The sequence below is a fragment of the Palaemon carinicauda genome, chromosome 2, assembly GCF_036898095.1.
Source record: "Palaemon carinicauda isolate YSFRI2023 chromosome 2, ASM3689809v2, whole genome shotgun sequence".
In the NCBI taxonomy this organism is placed as follows: Eukaryota; Metazoa; Arthropoda; class Malacostraca; order Decapoda; family Palaemonidae; genus Palaemon; species Palaemon carinicauda.
Genome location: NC_090726.1, coordinates 196,171,294 through 196,198,841, shown reverse-complemented (window position 1 = coordinate 196,198,841; position 27,548 = coordinate 196,171,294). Strand labels below are relative to the sequence as shown.

General features: G+C 41.4%; 1 protein-coding gene and 1 pseudogene across 1 annotated transcript in view; both read left to right on the top strand.

Annotated features, from left to right (window-relative positions):
* Positions 1-27,548, top strand: part of LOC137629437 (uncharacterized) — a 319,508-nt gene that overhangs the window by 104,778 nt on the left and 187,182 nt on the right. Inside the window, exons 12-22 of the mRNA XM_068360702.1 lie at positions 510-655; positions 825-905; positions 2,403-2,528; positions 4,144-4,274; positions 8,128-8,234; positions 8,746-8,908; positions 10,814-11,000; positions 21,360-21,440; positions 21,698-21,804; positions 22,015-22,167; positions 22,692-22,887. Coding sequence (XP_068216803.1) covers positions 510-655; positions 825-905; positions 2,403-2,528; positions 4,144-4,274; positions 8,128-8,234; positions 8,746-8,908; positions 10,814-11,000; positions 21,360-21,440; positions 21,698-21,804; positions 22,015-22,167; positions 22,692-22,887 — 1,478 coding nt within the window. The remainder of the gene's footprint in view (positions 1-509; positions 656-824; positions 906-2,402; positions 2,529-4,143; positions 4,275-8,127; positions 8,235-8,745; positions 8,909-10,813; positions 11,001-21,359; positions 21,441-21,697; positions 21,805-22,014; positions 22,168-22,691; positions 22,888-27,548) is intronic.
* Positions 16,454-16,572, top strand: LOC137630226 (5S ribosomal RNA; annotated as a pseudogene).

Sequence of the window (27,548 nt, the reverse complement as noted above, 5' to 3'; positions counted from 1 at the left end):
GAGGAATAATTGAGGAGGTGTCAACAAGAAGTACTTGAGTACCTGGCCACAGGTGGCGCTGGTAAGTACACCCCCTTCTAGTATTGTGATAGCTGGCGTATCCCTCCATAGAATTCTGTCGGGCAACGGAGTTGACAGCTACATGATTATCGGGTAAGTATATTCAAAAATTTATTTTACTAATGAAAATAACATTTTATGAGAAGACAAAACAGTTGATAGTAAAATGCTTAAATTACAATTATTAAATATTTGCAAGTCCATTCATGATATTGCTCCAGGGATCATATCAACAGTTTTTTCTATATGGGCTAGTGCCCACAGTACATCTTACACAGGGCACTGCATCTACACCCCTTTGTTTCATCTTGTTGTCCAACTCTTGTTAATTTTTATTCATAGTCCAACTGCATAGTTTTCTCCTGTGTTGCACGTAAATTTTTGTACACCATGATCTAAAAGTTTATTAGCCCTGTGTAAGTGATATCTAACATAGAGTTTCCCTTCAGTACTGAATTAGGCGGACTTTGGGAAGCTAACTATCCAGCAGCAGGAGGCAATTGCATGTTGCTGAATACAAAGGGCCTTTTGGAAACCAAGTCCTGTTCCGCCTCTATGTACCGCTTCATCTGTGAGACGACCGAAAACCGTATTGGTTAGTAAAACCAGTTTGAATATAAAAGTATGCTTTTCCTTTTATGGAATGCAGTATTATAAATTTGATTGAAATAGCATATTACTGTAATAATTTCCTATCAATATTTATATGTAAATTTGAATGCTATAGTAGTTTTGTTGCCATTTATATTTTTTTATGCTTGCAGGAATGGATTTACCACAACATGATTTCCCAATTTTGCAACCAAGTTGCTTCATGGAAGACCAGTATGATCCAGTATTCAAAAGTAAGTACAATACCTTTAAACCTTATCAGTGGACATTACTACAGGTGACCCCACTCCCTTTCTGCAGTAGTGGAATTCTTTAAATGATATGCGATATAAACTTTAAAAATCCATTTTCTGCTTATAAATATTGTGCTTTAAGAATAAAATACATTACTGCAGTAAATGTATTGTTTGATAATGATAATATAGTACTGTAATAAAATCTTATTCTGGAAATACTAATCTCTCTCTCTCTCTCTCTCTCTCTCTCTCTCTCTCTCTCTCTCTCTCTCTCTCTCTCTCTCTCTCTCTCATATGTCTACAATAGCCTTTTAATGAGGTGTACTACACTAAACTCTGGTTTATAGAAATACAAATACTTTGCTTATATATGCAGTAATAACATGGTACTTTCCTCTATGCTTATAATAGTAATAGTAAAACAGTGATGAAAATAAAATAGATTACAAAATAACTATCGCCAATACCTGCAAACCCTTAGGCACTCATTTCATGTAATACCGATATTTATCAAGATATCACCAATGAATCTTGGCAAAACAGGCTCTAAAGTGTACGGTACTGTTTATGATTATGTAATATTTGATGATATAAAATGCATGATGAAAATTATTTGATTATTTTATGAGAAATACAAAAAGATTACTATGCTCTCTCTCTCTCTCTCTCTCTCTCTCTCTCTCTCTCTCTCTCTCTCTCTCTCTCTCTCTCTCTCTCTCTCTCTCTCTCTCAAATAAAAGTAAAAGTTGATGGAATTTAGTTATTTTATTTCTTTATAAGCTTAAATAATTTTCATTTAGATAAAGTATATGTATTATTTCAGGTTGAAAATAATGAAATGAAAATTTATGTGAATTTTCTGATAACATGATAAATATTTTATTTCAATGAAACAATTTGCACTTTTTTTGCGAAACAGAACTCTCTAATAAAGATATCATAACAGGTGTCATACTTTTTCATGTCTTAATCAAACTTCTGGTATTTTTCAAATTGATTCTTATTAGTTAAATTTTTAGACTGCACAAGTCTTATAAAAAATGACAAAAGTTAAGAGATATTTCTAGGGAATACCTTTTAAGGATTCTACATCAGCTGAAAATTCATGCGTGTATTCAAATTTTTTGGACAGTTTTGATTCAAACGTGAAGATTGGTTTTAGTGCCTCCTGATGATTTTCTTGCCTCCTGACTACAATTTCCGTCTGTAAAGCAGGAGGTGATATGTAATATTATTAAGAATTATTGCTGTCATACAATTTAACTAATTGTCTTTAGATAGTAAGAGAATTTTATTTACATCGCCCTTGAAGAGTTTGACGTAAGTTTCTATGTGTTTAGATTAGCTTTAATGGGACTTGCAACTCTTCTCAACATTAATTTAGAAAATCATTGATACTGTGACCTTTACCGTTTATGTTTTGAGATATTCTGTTTGTCAAGTTGATATAGTATAATAGAGCATTACTATTTTTTTTTTGTATTTTTCCTCCAGTATCTCCCGGAAACTATGACCCTGAGAAGTTATCCATGACACTTTGTAAATCTAGATGCCTTGCGTCAGGATTCAAGTACGCTGGTGCTTCATATGGAAAATATTGCTTCTGTTCAAATATCCTTAGTAAGTAATGACAGGAGTTTTCAAGGTTTTGTGTAATTTTGCCTAATGTCAGGGGAAAAAATCTTATGTGAACTGCACATCTGTTTGTAAAATTTTTAGAAAAGGCTCTTTAGCTATGGTAAGCAGCTCTTCTAGGAGAAGGACACTCCAAAATTCAAACCATTGTTCTCTAGTCTTGGGTAATGCCAGAGCCTCTGTACCATGATCTTCCACTGTCTGGGTTAGAGTTCTCTTGTTTGAGGGTACACTCGGGCACAGTATTCTATTTTATTTCTCTTCCTCTTGTTTTGTTAAAGTTTTTATAGTTTATATAGGAGATATTTATTTTAATGTTACCATTCTTAAAATATTTTTTTTTCTTGTTTCATTTCCTCACTGGGCTATTTTCCTTGTTGGGGCCCCTGGGCTTATAGCATTCTGCTTTTCCAACTAGGGTTTTAGCTTGGAAATTGATAATGATAATAATAATAGTAATAATAATAATAATAATAATAATAATAATAATAATGATATACATTATTCTATTAGATTAAGTAAATAAGAGTATTTTAAGATATTCATAAAAAATTTTTTAGCAGTTCTTATTGAGTAATCTAAGCAAGCCTTTGAAACTAATTGCAATTCACTAAGCTCTTCGTGGAGCATAATATATATGTGAACTCAGCTTAGGAATAAGTCACAGATTTTGAGAGATTAAAGTTCTGTCTTCATTAAACATTATTAGTGAGTTTCAGAGTAAACTACAGTATATAAATTATTTAGTAGACAATGAAATAATTTTAATTCTTTTGAATAACCAATATCTTAATCAGTCCAGTAAATAATGAGTATATTTCACAACCCATTATCAGTTTAAAAAGCATACTAAATACTTCAAACCACAGTTTTGAAATAGAGAAATATCCACAGCTCTTAGGAAATAGTGCTAGTATGTGAGTAGCTGTTCCCAGGTATAAAATTCCCCATGCACCATGTAGGCTTTAAGTAAGGGTCCTTGCAGTATTTCTTCAGACCCCTTTTAGCCTTTGCTTCACCTACGGTACTTCTTTTCTTCCATCTTGGTGCCCAACCTCAAAACTTTGACTTCATAGCGCAACTTTAAGGGTTTCCCCTGTTACACCTGGGTGCTCAATGGCCTCCCAAGGTTCCGTTACTTGGTCATTTGGCCCTAATTCATGGATCCAGTTCAATACATTTAGGCAGAGAATGAAAAATCTGAAGTATTTTATCGTTCTTTTTTATGCAAGTCTGGATAGTTTGATATGAGCTATTTTGTAAATCTTTAGGTATCCTTAAGATGTTATGGATACTTGATTACTTAAATTTTAAGTTATATCATAATATGTATCGAATTGTGTCTTAAATTTCATGCATGCTCTTCAGTAAAATTGAAAGAAAACTGATGTTAGTAGAGATCATAGGAAAATAGTTGAGGTCATGAAACTGCCATCTTAATAATTTTCTGAAACAGTGAAATTATTGAACCATGCTCATTAGTCCTCTAGTTGCTTGACTGAAACATAATATGATTATTTGAAATATCGACAGAAAAATCAATTTTATTATTTGAAATATCGACAGAAACATCAATTTGATATTTTGAAATATTCCACAGCTCTCGATATGGTCTCCATATCCCTGTGTAACCAAAGTTGCAGCAGCCTTGCAAGTGGTGAGATGTGTGGCTCTATTGATGGAAATTATATTACGGTCTTGAATGTTGAATCAGCTGCCTCTGGGGGAAAGGTAAATAATAGTAATTTATTTCTATTTAGTCACATATAGGTTATGTCAGTTCAGTAATATCATTTTTGTAAGACTGTTAGTCTTCCCAACCTCTTCATTTTCTTTTTTATTTTAATGAATTCTTACCTGATAGTCACCGTACTAGCATTATTAAAGATACTACTATACTCTAACATTGTTATCATGACAAGTATTGGATAAGTATTGAAATGATAGATTTTATTATTATTTCTAGGGGACAAAATGTTAATGAAAAGATGTTATATTTTTGGGCAAACAGCATTAGTCTCTCCAGGGAGTGCCTTCCATGTCACCACCCCTGAAGTGATTTAATTTTTTTTTTTTTTTTGATAGCTCTATTGATTTGAAGATTAAAATTGGAGTTACATCAAGTAGGTTCTTGATATGGGATGAGGATTTCACAGCTGATGTCAAATCTGAACTAATAACTTATTAGGGTAATAGCATGCCACAATAAGGACCACTTGTCTCTCACATTAGTCCCAGGAATATTTCAGAGAGTTATATACAATAGTTGTTATTTGGTCGTATTACAAGTTACCTTAGTGAGCTCCCATGAAGGGAGGGAGTCCAGGACTGCATCATCTCTCTATCCAGTTCCTGTACAGTATATATCATATTAGGACATGGTCAGACTAACATACTGTGTTGTAGGTTGGATGTTACTGCTGCTTATCCTGAGCAAACTACAAGAGCAGAGAGATGTTACTAACCACAAAGCTTTATGTGGTACGAAGAGTGATCCAGTGTGGGAACATTTTAACAGTAGTCTTTCAGAGTCTGGGAAAGGATGGAGAGCTACGTGCAAACAGTGTAAACTTGAGTTACAAGGAATAGTAGCACAATTGAAATCTCATAGAGAAAAATGTTAGTAGCTTCAAATTGAATTATTAGAAGAGGATAAGGATGATCCAGGTAAAACTGGAAATCACTATCTAACATTTATTGATTATAGTGAAATGTAAAACAAAGCACTACCAAACCATGCTGTATTTATTGTGTCCGTGCTATGAGAAAACATAATTTTAATATTACAGTTGAAGGGGCATCCTATCAACATGCATTTCCTCTTTAGAAAGTGTACCTATTGCATCAACTTACACACCACTGACTTGAAAGATGCCTCAAAGAAGTGTTGCAACTTCAGTATTATGAGTCTAACTTCTTCCAGCAGCGACTTGAGACATATTTGTTACAAAGACAACTTCTTATGAAAAAGCAACCCTTGATGAAGTAGTAGCTGAAATGATCTTTGCAACCAACCCTTCATTTAGATTACTAGAACATCCTCACTTTTGTAAAATGGTTGGGAAGTTGAGATAAGGATACACTCCTCCCAACACGAAAAGAAATTGCAGATAAATTTCTACTCATGATATATGAGAAAGAATAGGCAAATTATATCCCAGAACTGAAGGATGAAATTGTACGGTATATCTGTCTTTCGATAGATGCTCTAACATTTACAATGAACCTATCAGATTTGTTACTGTGACAACCTCAAACAGCCATACATATCTAGTGAATACAACAGATGTAAGTGGCCAGCCTCATACAGCTGAATATCTAGAAGAGCTTTCAAAATCAGCAATTCAGAAGTGTAAAGAAGAAATTGGTTGTCATGTTGCTAGCTTTGTGATCAATAATGCAGGTATGTAAACAAAATCCAGTAACTTAGAACAGGGAAATGAACTGAAGCCAGTGACCTATGGCTATACTGCACACATTCTGAATCTTCTGGTTCATGATCTGGAAATTGGCAATATTAAAAGAGTATGTCATGTATATAGTAAAATACTTTAGAAACAATCCCTGCACTTCTGCAAGATACTGCCTGGAAGGTGGCCAACGTCATGTTATGCCTCAGGACTCTGGACACTTTGGATGGAAATTTAATTTTTGAACTTAATAGGGAGAAGGTTAATGTCAGAGGTATGTAACTTGACACTGAAGCTGTCAGTAGAGGACTTACTTTGCAAAACTAAAATCAATACTGTGGATTTCGACAAAGCAAAGAGTGATAAATGTACAATTGCTGAAGCAATAAAAATTTGGAAATAATTAAACAGAACTTTAAGCAATGACAGACATACAATAATTCCTTTTAAAAAATAAGTTTGACCAAATTAAAACACAAGCTCATCTTCTTGCAAACCTGATCCATCCTTTCCTACAGGGCAAATTCCTTAGTGCAGAACAATGGAATAATGCTATGGTCTATGCCAAAGAAATATTTCCCTCACTTGATCCAGTCATCATGAAATTTAAAGCCAAACCATCTCCTTTCCATGCATATAAGTTTAGTGATTTTGTGATTGTGTACGTCAAATATTGAATGATGGAGGTCGCATTCAGTGGCTTCTTCCTCAGGGATTGAAAGAGTATTTAACATTCAAAAGGAAGGAACAGGTTGGGTACATAAAAAGAAGCAAATTGTGTTTTTTATATAAAATCATTAATTAACTGAAAATGGACATATTTGGTGATACTAGTGATCAGGATGCCTAAGAGAACCAATCATATCTTCATAAGAATTAAAAAAGGTTTTAAAGATTTTTTTTTTTTTAAATTTCAGAATTTTTTAGTTACATTTTGAAGAAGTATGTAAATGTCATAAAAAAGGGCTTCTTTTTAAGCGTAAATTCAATTCATTTATGTTTTAAGTACAGGCTAGAATAATTTTCTTTTTTAAAGTCATTACTTCAGGATAGAAATACATTTCATTATGAGTAAACCTCAGCAGTAGCTGTAGTGAACAACACCTCGAAGTAACGAGGTATTTTGAGGAGGGAGAAGTCTAATTGGAAAGGGACCTCTGGTAGTGGTATCACTCGCCCCAGTTTTAATACCGACACCCTTTAGGGGTGAGCGAGCTGGATATATTCCTGGCATTCCATGCAACTTTTTTCGCTGGTATATTTAGCAGTATTTATACCTTTGAAATGGTGCTTTAAGGAGTATTTCACTGGGCGACACAGGTTGAGCCCAGAAATAGATTTTTCCTTCGTCAAAATCCCTTTTTGTGGAATTTTATTTTTTTATTGTACTTTATTGTAAAAGTGCTATAGTATTCTATTAATCAGAAACTAGAACAGTTCTGTACAAGTAAACACCTTTGATTTAATTTTAAATGAACTGGAATATTTTTATTGTAAAAGGTTTTTAGTGTTCGATTCCTGAGAAATATATACTGTGTAAAGTAGGCGTGATCATGTGTTTGTTTTTATATTTTCCCTTTACATTCCATATGGGTTTGGACAGAAGTAAAAATTTATTTACATTTTTCCTTTACATTCCAGTTTGGTTTGGACAGAAGTTAAAATTTATTTACATTTTTCCTTTACATTCCATTTTGGTTTGGGCAGAAGTAAAAATGAATTTACATTTTTCCTTTACATTCCATTTTGGTTTGGGCAGAAGTAAAAATTGATTTACATTTTCCCTTTACATTCCATTTTGGTTTGGGCAGAAGTAAAAATTGATTTACATCAGTATTATTTTTTAGATAGTTTTATATGAATTTTGATTTAACTCACTGATTTAAATTGAGGATTTAAATCGGCCAGCTCTATGATCATTAGCCATTGTTATGTTTTTCATTATGAATTTTTGGCCTCTAGAAATTGTTTCCATGCTTATCTCTCAGAGACTGACAACGCAATTTTTACAAAGTATGTTGTTTAGGTTCTAGCCCACTTTCACCCGTACTCATAAGATTACAGTAAGAGTAAATCAGGTTTGTTTGCATAAAATTTTTGTGAATTGTGCGCAATGCAGGGAAATTTTACCTGTCAATTTACAAAGTTTTTATGATTACCTTTTTATGTAACAGGCCATCATCAGTGGAGTAACCTTATCAGCATCACCCTTGCAAGTTAACGTGGAAGAGGCAGTAACATTCACCACATCCATTGCAGTCGGAGAGGGGTCCTTATTTAGGTATGGTGTTTTTTCAAGAGGCTTGAAAGTTGAAATGCAATTGCTCGTTCTGGGTCAATATTTCTTAAGTATAAGTAGATGTGATTTCTATTACTGAATCCTGGATTTTGAATTGTTAAAAACAAAATATCGGTACTAGGAAAATATAATGTTTCCTAAGTGAAATTGGTTCATTTGCAAAGGCCATGTTGTAGACCAAGAGCTTTTCTACATGCAAACCCCTTACAGTACTTATTATCCTTTTCGTTTAACATGAAATGTTCAAGACAAAAAATCTTCAAGGGAAAAGGAATTATTGATATGTACTCATACTGCTTGGGGAATCAATTGTTAAAGAGTTTTTAATGTATTTCAAGACCAAATAAAAATTGTGACTGCTTACTGTATCTTTTATATGATAGAATCATGAACTATAATTTACATTATTTATTTGGAGCTATTTTTCTCTTTTTTTCATTCAACAATAAACAGCCTTTTTAGTAGGTATACCACTAATTTTATTTATCTTTAGTTTACGGTATGGTGAAGGACTTGGATTTACCTTGGGAGCGAAGTTAAACTTCACTACTGATCATCCTGCCACTGGGATTCCTACGACCAAGTCGTATAAATATCATCACCCAGGAGTTTATGTTGCAACTGTTATGTATTACGATGAGGAGGGTATAAAATCGGTGAGTGAGTCTGAATCTCTCAAGAATCTGTACTAAAATTTTCATTTTGAAAATATTTTACAATTTTGGGGGGCGAAAGCAAACATAGATATTAATAGTTTTGTAGTTTTTTGTGCAGATATGCAAGATACATTAAACACTCCTGTAAACAAAGTAATCTTCCATCTTTCAGGCTAACATCTTTCACTGTTTTGTATTTCTTGAAATTCTTTCAAAATGAAGAAATAAAAAAATCTGGCTGGAAGCAAAGGATCCTAAATATAAAGGAAATAAGTCATTACAAATCCCTGAAAGACTATTAACTTTTTTTCATCTTGTAGCTCATGTTTCACGTGGTTAACAAATAATGCGTATACATAAAAGAGATCATATTCATCCACCCTTATGGAAGACCTTGTACCTGTTATGCATAAACTTATAAGCATGTATAAAATTGGAAATAGAATCATTGAAAGACTAGTTTATTAACATTTTTGGGCCATTATACAACTTTGAATGTTACCACTGAGATTTTAAACGATACAAAGAGAATCATGTTGTGTCACTTTTTAGTAATGATGTACAACCTTTGTTATCATATTCTTTTAATGGAAACTATTAAATTTCTAGTCTCACATTTTAGTTATTGTTTGTATGCACAAGAGATAATTTTAGCATTAAAAGAGAGTTAAGAATGAGGTTACACTTTCTTGACATTGGCATTAAATTGCCAACAGTTGATCATCGTTTTGTACAAATGATTATACTTTATACAGAGAAAGGAAAAAAATATTCTATCTAACCCATTGTATATAGGTCTTGGATCAACTACACATATTAATGAACCACATGGATTATCATTTCACATTAGGCTCATCATAATCTGGCTGTCAGTAGGTGTGTATTTTTTCTAAATATTGACTAAAACATTTAACTATTGAGCTGTCCTGATCTTCCACCATCCATGTATTCTATATTTGGAAAAATTAGGTAAAGAGATCCTATTGTCTTTAAAGCTCTAGGAAGGTACATCCATACCAACAAGTCTGCTAGACTAGGGCCAATATGTGTTTGCTACTTCACACTTATTCAGAATTTTATATGAGATGGAAATGCTAGTTAACCTTCTTGTACCTCATCTCCTACAAATTCCTAAGTTCATTTTCTGCCAGCCTTTCAGTAACTGCTACCATAGATTTGGGTGTCCTTTTTTCTAACTTCCCTTTTAATTTTCATCTCATTTCCATCATATTTTTATGTTTTCTCTAGATCATTAGCCTCTTGAGGTCCGGATGTTTTTTCAGTCCCAGTGTGTAGGATTTTGTTCAAAACGCTAGACACCTATAATGTTTCCTGTGTGGTTATATACCTTTGGGTTAGACCATACTACAGAAAGAAAATATCATGTGATGAACTAACTATTTAATTGAAACAATCCTACATCTTTGAGTAGGCTTACAACTATTATTTATGCTTGATAGCATTGTATTTTTTTACTCAAGTTGCTTTCCCAACTAAGCACAGTAGAAATTTTCATTCTCTTAAAACAATGGTTTGCATTCTCTAGAATACTTAATAATCATATAAATACAAAATTTTATGCTTCAAAAATTCAAACTACAGTACTGTATTGACTTCTATCTATCTATTTACTTTGGCACTTCCCTCAATTTTGGGAGGTAGCCGTCATCCAAAAAGAAACAAAAGATATCCCTCCCTCACATCAAATTTAGCTCACAGTCATTCGCTCCACTTACAGTTTTTACCAAATAAACGTTTGAGAGATTTGCTGGATTTACCTATCACCCATCAGGAGATCTTCATTACATTAAATACATAATGGTTATTTAAGGCCCCGGGAAAGTGGTACCTTTAAACTATGAAAGTTTTTTATGTTCATTTTTATTTTTTTTTCTAAACCTATAGCCAGCATACCAAAGTGTTGTGGTTAAGGTTATCAATTCGCCTCCTTCGCCGGTGAAACTCGATTGTCCTGTGGTGATTGAGCCTGAGGAGTTCTTCTACTGCCATGTCACAGTGTTCCAAGGAAGTTCCCTTGTCATGACTACCAGTAGCGGTGACGGAAGTATTGCTGAAAACTACACAATTCCAGGTAAGGTTATAATTACAAAGTTATGTTTATGACTATTAATTTTGCTTCAGTTTTAAATCTAATACAGAATAAAATGATTTTAAGGAATCGTACATGCAGCTTCCATAGCTAATATCTCAGAGGCATGAGCGTAATTTCAAAACAAAAGATGACAATATCTCTCGGTTACATATACCCTCATCTCTTAGAACTACCTGTCTTGGAAATATTTTGCGTATTCTCTGTTTGGAAACTTTACTTTATGGCTCAACACCTCATCTTACCTCTTGGTTCTCACAATATCTTGTCGACTTAGAGTGTAAGATGTATTTATCAATTTTTCATTCCATAGTAGAGTCTTGAAACCCAAAATAATTTTTGTTGCCATCTTATTAGTTAATGCTTATTTCCGTCATCTGCCATAATGTTATTACAGTAGAAAGAAAAGAAATTGAAGATCATAATCACAAGTCAATAAAATTCTAGTGTAGGATCCCTAGGCAAGCTTAATCATTAATAACTGTTTGTTACGTAACCGAAATACAAACCACGCTATTTACATAGGGTTTACCTTTTAGCGCAGCTGAAATGGTGAGCCATTAGAATTTAACGAGGGTGTATTACCCCCGCGCTAGTTAGCGGGGGTTAAGGGAGTGGTAGCTAGCTACCCCTCCCCCCCTTCACACACAGATGAATGCTCACTTTCACTTTTGGCTCGGACTGTGACAGACGTCTCTGTCTTGGTCCTCTCTTGGCAGCCATTGTTTGTTTTGTCTTAATCGCTTACTTTTCTTTTACTCAATATATATGTAAGCATGTTTGTATATATATTTGAGTATAGAAATCAGTAAGTTTCCTTTTCAGATTTGTTAGTGTAGTGTACGATTTCTACTTGGTGCCCTCGGCAGTTAGGCCTCCACGGCGTAATTTTATGGGTGGCGATCGAGTTTGACTCCGGTCTTTCTCTCTCTCTCTCTCTCTCTCTCTCTTGAGGTCGTTCACCCTTTTACTACGCGTTACTACGCCCTTGTAGCTTCCTTTCCGTGTGGGGGGTTGCTACGCCGTACGTTTGTCTCAATTAGTTTATGAATCTAATTGTAGTTGTTAATTTTTCAGCTTGTAGAACGATTCCTTTCGGGGTTTTCGTTCTTTCTTTAGTGTTCATTCATTTTTAAATTACATAATTACATAGTTTCATAATTATAATTGTTATAATTCTGTTTTGGTTACAGCTCTCCTTCCGTGAGTGTAAGTGGTTGTGAGGGCACGTGCCTGTTGTGTAATTCTTGTTTCCTTTCCCTCGGGATTCCTCTTCGGAGCCTTCCCGGGGGAATGAATGTGTACTAATGATTTTTGTTTTATTTTTTTACAGTTACCGATCTAGTTCGTTTCTGTAATATGGCAACGGTGTGAGCTGTCTTGTTGAGGCCTGGGGATTCGGCTGTTGCTGCCTCCCCCCTTGTATTTTCGTCAGGGGCGTGTCTCCTTCTACTGGAAGTACTCCCGTGACGACGGACAGCTCTCCAGTTCATTTTAGAACTCTCAGGAGGCTTGCCTCCTTGGGCGGGTAACTTTCCTTCCGAGGGAAGTTTTTCCTGTCCAGGCTTGAGTTTTTCCCCTTTTTGGGGGGTTCTTCTCTTGCCTTTTTTTCGTACGACTATGCTCTTGGTGCTGAGCGGTCACACCTGCAGTTTCGCTCAAGGGGCTGGGCAACTGCAGGAGCTCCCCTTTGGAGGATTGCTCCTTTTAGGTCACTGGCTGACCAGTCTCTTCTACGTAGTGTTTCTCTTTCGTTCGCGAGAGAGTACACTCATAGAGACTCCTCTTCGGAGGATTCTTCTGCTGCTGTTGCTGTTGGCCTCCTTCGCCGTAAGGCCCACCGTCCGCCTCGTCGTAAGGGCCTCTCATCTCCCTATAAGGGTGCTAAGAGGTGCCTTTTTGAATCTCCGTTTGCAGCCTACAACTCCTTTTTCTCGATCTTCCGCCTTGGTGCAGATGGACAGCAGTCTGATCTCGTCTTCCGACGGGCAACGGTCTTCCCGACGGACAACGGTCTTCCAACGGACATCAGTCTCCCGGCGGACAGGCTACGGTCTTCCGATGGACATCTGTCTCCCGACGGACAACGTTCCCTTCGGGGCAAAGGGTTGCCTCCCACGGGGGTTCTTCCCTTGCGTGTCAGGGTTCCCCTGCGCGCCCTTCTGCTGTGTTCTCTCCTGCTCCTGCTCAGTGTTAGCGCACAGGCGCTCTCCTGCTCATCAGCGCTTCCTGATCGCTAGCGCTCTCCTTTCGCCAGCGCTCTCCTGTTCGTCAGCGCTCTCATGATGATCATCCCTGCTGTTCCTGTTGGTTCCTGTTACGTGCCCTGTGCGCCCACGTTCGCCCTCGCGATCTAGAACTTCGGTTCAGGTCTGGGTCAAGGACTCTTCTTCTATGTGCAGGCTTCCACGCGTTGCCTTCTGCTCGTCAGCGATCATCAGCTCGCCAGCGATCATCAACTCGCCAGCGATCACCTGCTCGCCAGCGCGCACAGGCGATTTTAGTATCGCCTATTCAACAGCGTTCTACACGTCTGCGATCTCCGGATCGCCCGCGTGTGTTACAGCCGGCACGCCAACGTTCTCCAACACTTCTGAAAGAACATGGTTCGCCAGCTACTAGCTCGCCATCGCCCACCTGCACATGCTGCTCGCCATCGCGCGATCGCCCAACTGCGGATGCTGCTCGCCATCCCGCGATCGCCCAACTGCGGATGCTGCTCGCCATCGCGCGATCGCCCACCTGTGGATGCTGCTCGCCATCGCGCGGTCGCCCACCTGCGGATGCTGCTCGCCATCGCGCGATCGCCCTCCTGCGGATGCTGCTCGCCATCGCGCGATCGCCACCTGCAGATGCTGCTCGCCATCGCGCGATCGCCCACCTGCGCATGCTGCTCGCCATCGCGAGATGCTCACCTGCGCATGCTGCTCGCCATCGCGCGATGCTCACCTGCGCATGCTGCTCGCCATCGCGCGATGCTCACCTGCGCATGCTGCTCCCCATCTCATGCTGCTCCCCATCGCTCGCCAACGCGTCGACATGCCACATCGAGCCATCGCCAACCTGCGCGTTAGCACTCACCAGCTCACCACCGATCGCCTGTTGATCCATATCGCCAGCGGTCTTCCTCGCCCACGCGGCAGCGCGTTTCCTCGCCATCGCGCTAACGCTTGCGTTCTCCGCCTTGGACTTGTGCACCCTCGCGACCGCTCGCCTGCGCGCCCGCGCGACAGTTCGCCTGCGCGCCCGCGCGACAGTTCGCCTGCGCGCCCGCGCGACCGCTTGCCTGCGCGCCCGCGCGACCGCTTGCCTGCGCGCCCGCGCGATCATTCGCCTGCGCGCCCACACGCCCACGTGCCTGCACGTCTACGCTCATGCGCGTCCGCGCACATGCTTTCCAATGTTCACCCGCGCGCGAACCGACGGTGTTCCGTCGCGCGAACCGACGGTGTTCCGTCGCGCGAACCGACGGTGCTCCGTCGCGCGAACCGACGGTGCTCCGTCGCGCGAACCGACGGTGCTCCGTCGCGCGAACCGACGGTGCTCCGTCGCGCGAACCGACGGTGCTCCGTCGCGCGAACCGACGGTGCTCCGTCGCGCGAACCGACGGTGCTCCGTCGCGCGAACCGACGGTGCTCCGTCGCGCGAACCGACGGTGCTCCGTCGCGCGAACCGACGGTGTTCCGTCGCTCGAACCTACAGTGTTTTTTGCACGAACATCGGCTTAATTCTTGCAGTATCCATTGCTCGTCTATGGGTTATCGCTCGCCGACCTCCAGCTCTCGCCCTCCTTCTGCGCTCCTTCGCTCACCTTCGTTTGCGTTCCTGCGTGACCGCGCATGGGCGCTTCCACGTTCGCCCACGCGCAAATCTTTGAATTACCATCGCGCGAGCTCCAGGGAGATTGCGACCACGATTCCCATTGGGGTTTTCGCAGCATAGCCAGCCTGGCGAGTTCTTCTGGAGCGTATTTCCAGAACACGGCCTCACCCCGTAAACGCAGAGCATGGCACTTGCAAGAATAGGAAGAAACTTCAGGGAGGTCTGAGCGACACTCCTCTTTCCAGAACCTGGGTTAGCCCTTCCCCGTCATTCCCTGGAAGGATTTTTGGCGAGGGGGGCTTTCCGTTCGAGATTTCTCCATCGGCCAAGGGGTGACTACTTACCCCTTCCTCTGGGGGCTTACCAGGTCCTTTCCCTCCTCGGTTATGGCCCGAGGTTTGGTTCAATAAAGCTACAGGAAGATCATGGGCACTTTCTTCCACTCGAGCTCAGGCACCTTGGCCTTTCGTCGTTAAGTATCTAACTTGCGGACAAGCTCGATGTTGTACCATCTGGACGCGCTGACTAAGGGCTTCCTTCGGGTGTCTCATCTGTGGAGGTCGACGACCTCAGACACCCTTCCATCCTTGAGAAGAGTTTGTTTGTGCCCAAGGACAGAGACTTAGACAGCGGCTGTGCGGAAGAAATCGACTTCCGTTTTCACTCCTCCAAGGCGCTTCTTCCAGACTCTGCAGGGCTCCAGCGCCCTTTTCTTTCAACCACGTCGGCCTAAGTTATCGGCTACGACAACTGGGACAAGGTGTCCAATTGCGGTTTCCTCCTGTCAGGAACAGATGGCACGGGAGGCTCCCCCGGGGAGGCATAGTCCTAAAAGGAGCGGCAGAGTTCACGAACTCTAGGATTGCAGGTTTCTCGCTGGGAGGATGATTAAGGTTACTCATCCGGATGACAGCTTCCCGATGCCCATTCCCGCACAATCTCTGTGATCAGCCAAGGATATCGCGCCTGCCGTCTCTGTCAGCGAATTCAGTGTCTCTGAACCTCTATGCCATAGTGTCGGCAAGAGTTGCCCGGTTGGGCAGAATAATCCATACCTTAGGCGAAGGTCCTCCATAGGATCATCGACGGCTTCACCCCCGGCCTCTTCAGTCGATCCTTTCTTGTAAGGAAGGATCTGAGAGGGGAGTTCCGTAGTCGACCTCTCAGCCCTGATCAAGTTTGTCGAACAAACTTCGGCCAGCGTAGAACAGCAGAATCGATCAGACTGGTAACGAGGCGACAGGACTCCTTAAACCCTGGATCGGAAGGACGGGTACTTTCAGTTTCCATTCCATCCATCTTCCAGGGAGCTCGTCGAATTCAGCCTAGACTGCAAGTATTCCTGCTTATGATGCAGTGTGGCTATCCCGCCGTGGCATAGCAGGGTTTTTTCCCCAGAGAACTCTCCCTGCTTTCCTCATGGCCGCTCAGGTGCAGGCTTCCGCCTCCTCTGCCTTTTGGAGGGCTGGTCAACTCCGGTAGGCTCGGGTTCGACCTTCTTCAGCGCCGGGACAAGCTTCCGGATGCTTACCATGAGTGTGGTTTCATGGTATTTTGCTTGGAGCCTTCTCTTCTTCTGCCTCAACATCTGGAGTATCTGGCCATGCTATTGAGTCAACGGCCTTACCACGTTGGAAACCCCGCTTCTCGTCCGTCCAGCGAGGTTAAGCAACGTCGGTTCTGGTCGGTACTTGGATGGGTGACCACCTGGGGACGCCAGATTCTGTTGCCACATCCTCCGAGCCTTCCTTTCAGTTGACTGTGGCAAGACTGAGGAGAGTCGCAGTACCTGTTCTCAGTCAAGCAGAGCTTTCAGCCCTACCTTGGAACGTTTCTTAGTTCTCCTTTCCTCATTGACCCGTCTATAGTCCGAACGGTCGCCTCAGGATAAGTTCCATGTGGGGCGGTCCAAGTTCCGGTGGTTTCAGGCAACGTTTAACCGGACTTCCTGGCCCCTATGGGACCAGCGGAACTATTAGACCTGCAATGGGTGTTGACCTATGGAACCTCTTGTAGGTAGTAGGTTGGCCAGGGCACCAGCCACCCGTTGAGATACTACCGCTAGAGAGTTATGGGGTCTTTTGACTGGCCAGACAGTACTACATTGGATCCTCCTCTCTGGTTACGGTTCATTTTCCCTTTGCCTACATACACACTGAATAGTCTGGCATATTCTTTACATATTCTCCTCTATCCTCATACACCTGACAACACAGATTACCAAACAATTCTTCATCACCCAAGGGGTTACTGCACTGTAATTGTTCAGTGCCACTTTCCTCTTGGTAAGGGTAGAAGAGACTCTTTAGCTATGGTAAGCAGCTCTTCTAAGAGAAGGACACTCCAAAATCAAACCACTGTTCTCTAGTTTTAGGTAGTGCCATAGCCTCTGTACCATGGCCTCTCACTGTCTTGGGTTAGAGTTCTTTTGCTTGAGGGTACACTCGAGCACACTCTCCTATCTTATTTCTCTTCCTCTTGTTTTGTTAAAGTTTTTATAGTTTATATAGGAGATATTTATTGTTGTTACTCTTCTTAGAATATTTTATTTTCCTTTTTTCCTTTCCGCACTGAGCTACTTTCCCTGTTGGAGCCCCTGGGCTTATAGCATACTGCTTTTCCAACTAGGGTTGTAGCTTAGTAAGTAATAATAATAATAATAATAGTGGATATTCTCGTCCTTTCCCCACATTCTTGATGCTGTTCTCGGACTCGTCAAAGGAAACGGGGGGGCATGTTCCGGTTCAGGCCTATGGTCAAGACTTGAAGGATACCTCTCCATCATTCAGACAGGCTTAGGGGCCGTAGTCTGGCCCCTCTACAGATCCTACAGCTCCTTCCGAGTCGCCCCGTGCGCGTCGACTTCATGATTCTGGCGTGTTCTAACCAGCAGGAGACGCATTTTCACACCTTCACATCTTGCAGTAGAGATACCGGGATGATGGAAATTATCTCAATACCACCATCGGCTCTCTCATTCCAGGCAGAGGAATGTTCTCTCCGACTATCCGAGCAGAGCCTCGTAGAGAGAGTGTACCTGGGGGTCTTTGACCTTGAGTAACCAGCAAGCCCTGGTCTGGGGGACCTGATCGCGACAGCTTGGAACTTCAAGCTTCCGCTGTTCTTCCCCCCAGTCTCAGACCCCGAGATTCTGGCAAGATGCATTCCGGTGATGGTGGGACAACTTCGACACCTGCGTCTTCCCTCCTTTCTGTCTGTGGACAATGGGTCTCAACAAGACCAGGTTGTCTGTCAACCTTTCAATGGGAGAGCTCCACTGGGACTATGCGCAGAACGGTTTCTGGACCCTCTGCTTCCCCTGACGGAACTCCCGGGAGAGCTTCTCCCACGGCGCAGACTACTCAAACAACCACACTGCGACATCTCTCCCGACCCGGGGCGTCGCTTCGGCTTCATGCCTGGAGACACTACGCCTCCTCCTCAAGAAGAGACAACCCGCTACAGTCGCGGTACGGAGGTCGCGTCATCTGCGATAGTCATCCGCAGGGGTCTTCCAGGCAAAGTGAAGAGTCTTCGGTGGTTGGTGCCGTGGGAAATATACCTCTTCCCTTGAGGCCTCTTCTCCAGCAATAACGGTCTTATTGCCTTTCGGCGGGAGGAAACTCCTTTCCGCTCTCGGCAATGAAGCCTGTCGCTCAGCCTTTCCCTGACCTTCAGGCTTAAAGGAATAACTTTTTCCTGCCTGCTGGATCTATCCTCGTCCCTGCCCTAGTCGGAGGAAGACCTCCAACTTGGAGCATGGCTCGGACTTTTAGTCCTTTAAGAGATCTTCTCAAGACCCTTTACGACAGGCCTCGGATTGTATTCCGCCTTGGGTCTCCTGCTCACTCTGGCCACGGCCAGTGTGTAAGCAATCTTCTTGGTCTCGTACGACTCCGCCCTTGCTAAGGAAGAGGGGAAGGCAACATTCAGGTTCGCTCCTAAGTTGTTGGCTAGACTCAGAACCTAGGGGTCCCGGCCCTTCGGTCCAATTCCTTCAAGATTTCGAGTCTCCATTCTGTATCTGATGTCCCAAGACCTTCTCTTTCTTGCCAGTAAAGGAATGGAGAGGTTAGCTTTGGGAACAGCTGCAGTTTGTCCTCAGTTGCAGCCGATTTGGGAGCACAAGGAGGACACGGGGGAGAGTCACCAGTATACCTCTTCAGCCCGGACTCAAGGACATTCATCTCGACCTGTCTCCAGACCCTCCCCCGTCACGTCGCCCTACAGTACGATGTTGGACACATCGCAACGTCCCTCGCCTTCGAGTAATACTACTCTGTGACACAGGTGCTACAAGCTGGAGTCTGGAAGCGTCTAATGACCTTCGCAGCCCGCTTCCTGCAGGGCGTGACCCACAGGAGTCTCGATACGTTTTCTATCGCTCTGTGGTGGCTACACAACAGCTGGTCTAACCTCAGGCTCCTTTTTGGACAGGTAGCAGAAGGTTGAGGGCATTGTTATCAGGTTTTAGTCTGCATGAACGAAAGAAGTATGTCTGGCCCTTACTTCTTTCTTCATCATCCCCTCTACTGGGAAGCAGCATCCTGGTCTCTGCATAGCTGACCTCGAACCTCTGCAGGTAAACCATGCTTCCTTGTGTTCCGAGTATTGAGTCAATACTGTCGCGTCCCCCATACCCTGACAAGGTGGTATTGGGAACGTCCTAACCCAGAGTTCCTTTTGGAACTCCAGGTCAACTGCCTAGGACGGGTCACACTTCTTCCTTCACACACAAGCTTATGTAGGCCACACGGTTCCTTGCGGAGCAACGAACTTGTGAGATGCAGGGACTCCTTTTCTCGAGTGCGACTCACTCGGATTCTGAGTCCCCGGGTAAAGCCAAAGCCAGTATGGCTTGGGACTTTCCACCCTACCTAATGGGTAAGTCACCCTATTTAAATAACGTGGTTTGTATTTCGGTTACGGAACAAATGACAAATTCGAAGATAATTTGTATTTTTCCTAACCATACAAACCTTAGCTATTTACACATATTTGCCTGCCAGCCCTGTCCCCCAAGACAAGTCCTACCTCTAAGTGAAAGTGAGCATTCATCTGTGTGTGAGGGGGGGAGGGGTAGCTAGCTACCACTCCCTTACCCCCCGCTAACTAGCGCGGGGGTAATACACCCTCGTTAAATTCTAATGGCTCGCCATTTCAGCTGCGCTAAAAGGTTAACCCTATGTAAATAGCTAAGGTTTGTATGGTTAGGAAAAATACAAATTATCTTCGAATTTGTCATCTTTGGCAATAATCTAATATTGCTTTTTATTCTGCTGAACCATTTATATAAAACAGATTGTTCAATAGCTATTACTCTGAAGTAAAGAAAATAACTGTGTATCTTAGCAGTACCAAATATTGTTCAATACCTATTACTTTGAAGTAAAGAAAATAACTATGTATCTCAGCACTACCAAATATTGTTCTTTAATTATTACTCTGAAGTAAGTAAAATAGCTGTGTAACTTAGCAATACAGTACTCTCAATGACTATGTTTGATATTTAAAATTTTGAAATGAGATATTTTAATTCTTTCATACCAAACAACAGTCACGTTGGATTTTTAGATAAGTTTGCTAAGGATATATCTCATTCGAGTCAAGTTATTCCTCTGCATAATCCTTGTTTCTGGGTGATGGTTTAGAGAATATCTCTAAAAGGAACCTACAGACTTTCACCATTTTTTACCTTTTCAACAGTAACCTTTGCATTGTGCTAGGTAAGTGTCTTGTTTCGACAGTAGAGGTACTAGCACCTATGCTACCGATGCTAGGATATATTTGAGATGAACTAGGCTGAATCCCACTGCTCTCCAAAACATGATGTAACTGTTCGGCTATCAGCTGAAACTTATGATTATGTAAAATCTGTTACTTTATTCCACTGGAACAGTACGATATGCCTCGTCAGAAATATATGTGTAAAAAGGTAGCTTATGAGTGCCAACTTAAGCAGATGGAGGGATATAAGGAATCCAGTTGTCTTACAGAGCAGACCAGATCTCGGTAATGCGATTGTTACACAATAGAAGGAACTGAAGTAGCATGAGAGTAAGAGGCTCATATTATTGTAATATTTGTTATTATTAAACATTTTCTTCTGAGCTACTAGCAATAGCTGAAGGTTAGCCTGATAAGGCGTTCAGCAGTTTTATGGGAATTCTGTAGATGTATAACAGATCATCAGTCAATTCAGCTCCCTGTTATATCTAAGGGTTTTCTGAAATGACACCTTGGGTGACAGTTCTAACTATAATCCATTTTGTCTTTAAATAATTTATTTTGTAGATTAATTTCAGAAAACTTGTGGCAACAACTACTGTACATCATATTTTTTTTTTCAAAATTTCATAAGTATTAAATATAAATTGTAAAAAATGCCAATGATTTGTATAAATCTATCTTTGGTAGTTGAATGGTTTTCTTTTGCAAGTGCATCACATTTTGGGACTAAAGTCCAACCTTTAAAGCATTTTTTCTATCATTACGCTACTTTGTTTACTGCTATTACAGAACCCAAAATACAGCATATGGGCTTTCCTGCTCCTCAAGAAATTATGGAGGATATGATTGAGACACCATTAAATTCAACTGGTAAGTCAATTTAGTTTTAATGTAATCAATGGGATACCTTTTTAAAGACAAGTTCTGAACTGAGGAGTTTTGCAATTTTGCCTTTTATTATTTATTGGGGACTTTATGCATCAGTAAGCCATTGTAAATTGAAAGGAAAGGAATTCAATCAATATTTACACTTGCTCGCTAAGTTAATTAACTGTTAGTATTTTGGAATTAATTGTATGACCTATTTATTTAAACTGATGCCTGTTAAGTAAAATATTTATATTTAGGTGACCCTCCAGCTGCAGTAATTATGCCATGGACTCGTCTGAAAGAGAGCTCTGTTCTTCTTGCCTTTACTGCCTATGTATCAACGCCAGGAGAAATTACATTTATGGTATGATAATGCCGTTTGCAATTGTGTTTACACTCAACATTATACAAGTAACTGTAGAGAATTATAACTCCAGTCATGTTTTATCTCTTTAATCATATACTGTATTGAATGTGCCATTAGATTTTTTTAACATCTGATATTATAAAAGTGATATTGGTGTATATCTTAGAATATAATATAACTTATTATTGTAATAATTCTATATTACAGATTCTTCGTCCAACATGCAGTGGAAGTCCTGTTTGTCCAACAACTGGAAAATGTGACACTTCCTGTGCAGGTCATAACAGTACATCCTATACGTGTTCCTCGGGCTCATTTTGTACCCATGGTCTTTCTTGCTTTGACCAGTCACTTGCTATGGTTAGTATTCTCATACAAGTCGCTAATTTTGGAAAACAGGCATACTGTATAGTGATATATTTATAAGATATATTTAAGAATGAATTTTTAGATTTTTCCCAATCTTTAATAGGTTTCAGAATACATTGCTTTGGATTAATTTCTCTGTTACTGTATGTATTGTATTTGAAAAATTCTGTTGCATTCCATGTGTTTTCTATTGCTACAAGCTGTATTGAAGTTGATTTATTAATTTTTTAAAGCATTGAGGCACTTTTTCAAGCTTTGCTTTCTATAGTTATGTTTTTGTGAACAAGAAATGACAGGAAAGATGACTGAATATAACAAATTCATGAGTGAAACAATGTTATTTTCTTTTTCTGTTGTACATTATGTGTGATGGGCAGTTATAAAATGTTTGGGTTGTGTGTTAAAACAAATATTTGCATCTGTTTTACATAAGCAAAGTATGTGTCATATAAACTTTTTATATAATTCCTTCAGTAAACAAGATAAATTAATTAACAACCGGTGTCTTTTAAAAGGGATCGTGTAAAACCTCTGCGGGACCAATGCCTGATGATTACCAAGTTATTGTAGAGCAGACAGTAGTAACTACAGCAGGGTTCAACTACATTAAGCTTGATCAGGCTGTGCACCTTTGGCCACCTCTACAACAGGGAGATGTTGTAGGATTCATACCAGGATCTGCTGTTGTTGCATATCACCTGACATCTAAAGGTAGGAAGCCTCATGACTCAGAAGAGAAAATCCTTTTGAATTTAGTTATATTAGCTCAATTAGCCCTTTTACCCCCAATGGACGTACTGGTACATTTCACAAAACTCATCCCTTTACTCCCATGGATGTACTGGTACGTCCTTGCAAAAAACTTTTTTACATTTTTTTTTGCATATTTTTGATAACTTTATGAGAAACTTCAGGCATTTTCCAAAATAATGACACCAACCTGACCTCTCTCTGACAAAAATTAAGGCTGTTAGATCAATTTAAAAAAAATATTTTTCAATATTAAACTTAGCCGGTGATCATATAGCTGTCAGCTCTGCTGCCCGACAGAAAAACCTAAGGACAAAATACGCCAGCGATCGCTATACAGGTGGGGGTGTACATCAACAGCGCCATCTGTCGAGCAGGTACTCAAGTACTCCATGTCAACACAGAACCAATTTTCTCTCTGTCGTGCCACTGGCAAGACCTACTAAAATACGCTGTTACTAACTGGATTTGTTTTCACAACTATTTGGTGAAGTACACTATTCTAGTTTTGAGCTTTCGCTATGCAGGGGTTTTATCTTCATCTCAAAACTTGAACTCGTTTTGGATAGATTTAATTATGGTGACTAAGAGAGTATGGACTCGCTTTCACTTTTAAATGGCCGACCCTTCCCTTAGACGGAAGTGTGTTTAGGTTTTTAGTAATTGCTTAACACGTTATAGATCTATATATTTTATATCTCTCCGCCTTTATTAGGCCTCTTCGATTAACTTTCCATTTATTATAAACATATAAAAAGAAATTTTTATGTTTTGTTTATTTGCGACCTTTCCTGATAGTAGGCGGTCCTAACTTGGAACCGAAGTTAATCAACGTTGAGCCCGTTATATCGTATTTAGCCTTTAAAGAATTTAAAACTTTTTAGATTTAATGTTTTATGAAAGAATTTCTTTGATAGTCTTCGTACTGTTTTCAAAGATGAACTAACGTTTAGTTTTTTTAGACTACGCAGTTGTTGACGTTCAGGACGTTCAACATGCGCTCTATCGTTACGATAGAGAGAGAGTGTATCACGGTTTCACTTTGCAGTAAGAGTAAATCGATTCTGACGTTTCGTTCATTCTTTCTTAACTTAAATGGTTTAAATTCTAAATTAAAGGAACTTTTTATTTGGAAAACCTTTCAGTTTTTTCCTTTAGCCATATAACATGTTTTTTTGACGATATATAATTGGGCTCTTCTCTCAGGTGCGAAATCAAGAGAGAAAGAGAGAGAGAGATAGAGACGGAGGGAGAGAGAGGAGAAAAAAACGTTCCGTTCAAGCGGGTAACGTTGTTCTCGTGTCACTCTCCTCCCTAGTCGCTGTACGGGGAAGAAGGTACAGTGAACCCTCGTTTATCGCGGTAGATAGGTTCCAGTCGCGGCCGCGATAGGTGAAAATCCGCGAAGTAGTGACACCATATTTACCTATTTATTCAACATGTATATTCACTTTTAAAACCTTCCCTTGTACGTAGTACTGTTAACAAACTACCCTTTAATGTACAGAACACTTAATGCATGTACTACAGTACCCTAAACTAAAACAGGCACAAATATTAAAGGTGATTTTATATCATGCATTTCCTAAACATGCTAAAAAGCACGATAAAAAATGGCAACCAATGTTTTGTTTACATTTATCTCTGATCATAATGTAGAAACAAACTGGAGGTAGAGCTTTGCTTATTACCCAGACATATTTCCCATACTTTTCCCTTAGAACTACATCACATCTTCCTACTTTAGATATATATATATATATATATATATATATATATATATATATATATATATATATATATATATATATATATATATATATATATATATATATATATATATATATATATATATCTAAAGGGGAGAAGTAATGTCGAACGACTTATGGGTTCGTCAGGCCTTGATCAACGAACAGACGTTTTCCCTCCGTGGTTTCGGGCGTATCTACCCAAGATCGCCCCACCCACACAAAGACGAGAGAGCCCATTTACTTCTCGTCTGCGGAAGAGGTTTCTCGTAAGAAACCTTGGACCAAGGTCTCGCAGCTTATTAAGTGCAAGTCGGTCCCTTCCGCGCAAGTCCAACGGCCCAGGTGTAGCCACTGGGTCAGTTCGGACTCGCTGCAGTCTTCCGACGACTGCTCACCTCCTAAGAGAGGCAAAGCGGTACCGCAACAGGCAGTAACACCGTCTGTTGCCGCACCTGCTACTGTAGACCCTAAGTGGTCTTTGCTACAGTCTATGCAGACACAGTTAGCATCTTTTTTGCAGGAGTATCGTGCGGAGCAGGTTGACGCTGCACCCGTTAGCCTACAACCAACCACGGTTGTGCGTACAGTAGACACTGACGCTACCTGCTCCCGCACTCCGCTTGTGAGAGTTCCACCTCCCATGCGCAGTGTACCCTGCCAGCCGCACGTTGACGTTCACAGACGCACGCTACCCTCCGTTGACGTTCGCGAGTTGCCACAACAACAGGAGGGTGGAGTCAAGTTGCTTTGTTTTGACACTGTGCGTCAACCTCCGCAACCCACTGTGGTTACCGCTACTCGCCCGCAGCAGACTAGTCAGTCAGGAGTAGAGGCTTTGCTTCCCCACACAGCTATGGTTGTTGCCAGCTCACAGACTGTCAAGCAGTTACATGACGTTGCCTTCTGGTCTGCTACTAATGCACCACTGCTGTATGTCCTCACGCACCTGTTGTGGTTGACAGTTCAGTTTTTGGCAGTTCACAGACTGTCAGGCAGTTACATAACGTTTCCTTCTGGTCTGCTGCTAATGCACCAGTGAGACCCTCACTGAGATACCTAGCTTTTCTCGGACAAGGTTCCTGTAGATGAGAAAGTGCTGTTCTCCCTCCTACTGATATTCCTTTGAGGACTCTGTCATTTGGAGAGGAGCCTTAAGCTGCTTAGCCTCCTATGGACTTTAATTAAATCATGATGATTTTTTAAGGATCTTCGTCCGGATCTTGTAACTGCTGCTCCTCGTTCGCCTCACGTCAGAACTTACACTAGGCCTAGCTACTTCGAAGCCGTTGTTGTTAAGCTAGTGCTCTCTCGCTCTCCTAGAGAGCGTTACGTTGGCTAGGCGACTGGTTTTGCACCAGGAGGAGTTTTAGGGATACAGCCTTTGATTTCCCTTCTTTTAAACTGGCTTATAGAGCGAGAGTCTGATAGGACACGAGAGAAGTTCTCGGCTTGGGAGTTCATGCCTCTGCCCAGGTAGACTTCTCAATTCTGGTAGACTCGCCCTGGCGCCTAGCCAGGAGACGCTCCAGTTGTTTACAGGTCAACTTCTCAACTTTTGTCGAGCCTTTGAAGTTTTGCTGTACTATTATGCACACATAACAAGGCTTCCAGGGATGGTAAATGGTTCCGCCTCAGTCGCTAACCCCGTCTGTTGCCACACCTGCTCCCGTAGACCCTAAATGGGCTTTGCTGCAAGACATGCAGTCCAAGCTTGTGTCCTTGATAGAGGACTTAAATACGGAGAAGAACCTTCTGGCCAACAACCTTCCTACCGGTTGGTTGTGCGCCCTGTTGACGCTGAGGTTTCCTACTCGCGTCTGCCAGTTGAGGTGGTTCCTCCACCGATGCTACCCAGTGTGGGTTGCCAGTCGCACGTTGACGTTAAGCGACGCTCGGAGGTGGTTGTTGACGTTCAGTGTGTCACTAGGAAAACGTTCAACAACCAGCAGAGGTAACTTGTTGTGACGCAGTGCGTCAACCTCAGCAACCCGGTAGGGTGTTGACTGCACAACCCAGACAGTCTAGACAGTTTCGGGTTGACGCTGTACTTCCTCGCGTAACCATGGTTGTTGACAGTTCACAGTTTGTGCAGTAGTGCCATGATATTGCGTCCGGCTCCGTCACGCATCCACCAGTGCGACCGGATTCAGCAAGTCAGACGTTGCCCACTCCGTTGCCGTTTCCTCATCAGTTTCAGATGAGGAACCCTCTGATGAGGACGTTGCTGAACAAGACGATCAACCCCCAGCCCTGCTATCCATCCAGAAGATGCTGAAGAAGGAACGCTGCCCAGTCAGGCTGTGGATGAGTCTGGTAGGGACACTGTCATCCGTGGATCAATTTGTGTCACTAGGAAGACTACACCTCCGTCCTCTTCTATACCATCTAGCTTTTCACTGGAAAAAGGACAAGACGCTAGAAGCGGTCTCGATCCCGGTTTCTGGAAAGATAAAGTCTGGTCTTATTTGGTGAAAGGACTATATCAACCTTAGAGAGGGTCTTCCCCTGACTGTTCAGACTCCCAACCACGTTCTCTTCTCGGACGCATCGGACGTAGGCTGGGGTGCGACATTAGACGGTAGGGAATGCTCGGGATTATGGAACTCGAGTCAAAGGACAATGCATTTCAACTGCAAGAAGCTACTGGCAGTACGTCTGACCTGGAAAAGCTTCAGGTCTCTCCTTCAAGGCAAAGTGGTGGAGGTGAACTCGGACAACACCACGGCTTTGGCGTACATCTCCAAGCAAGGAGGGACCTACTCTCTGACATGGTACGAGATCGCAAGGGACCTCCTCACCTGGTCAAAAGGTCTAGACATTTCACTAGTAACGAGGTTCATCCAAGGCAACTTGAATGTCATGGCAGATTGT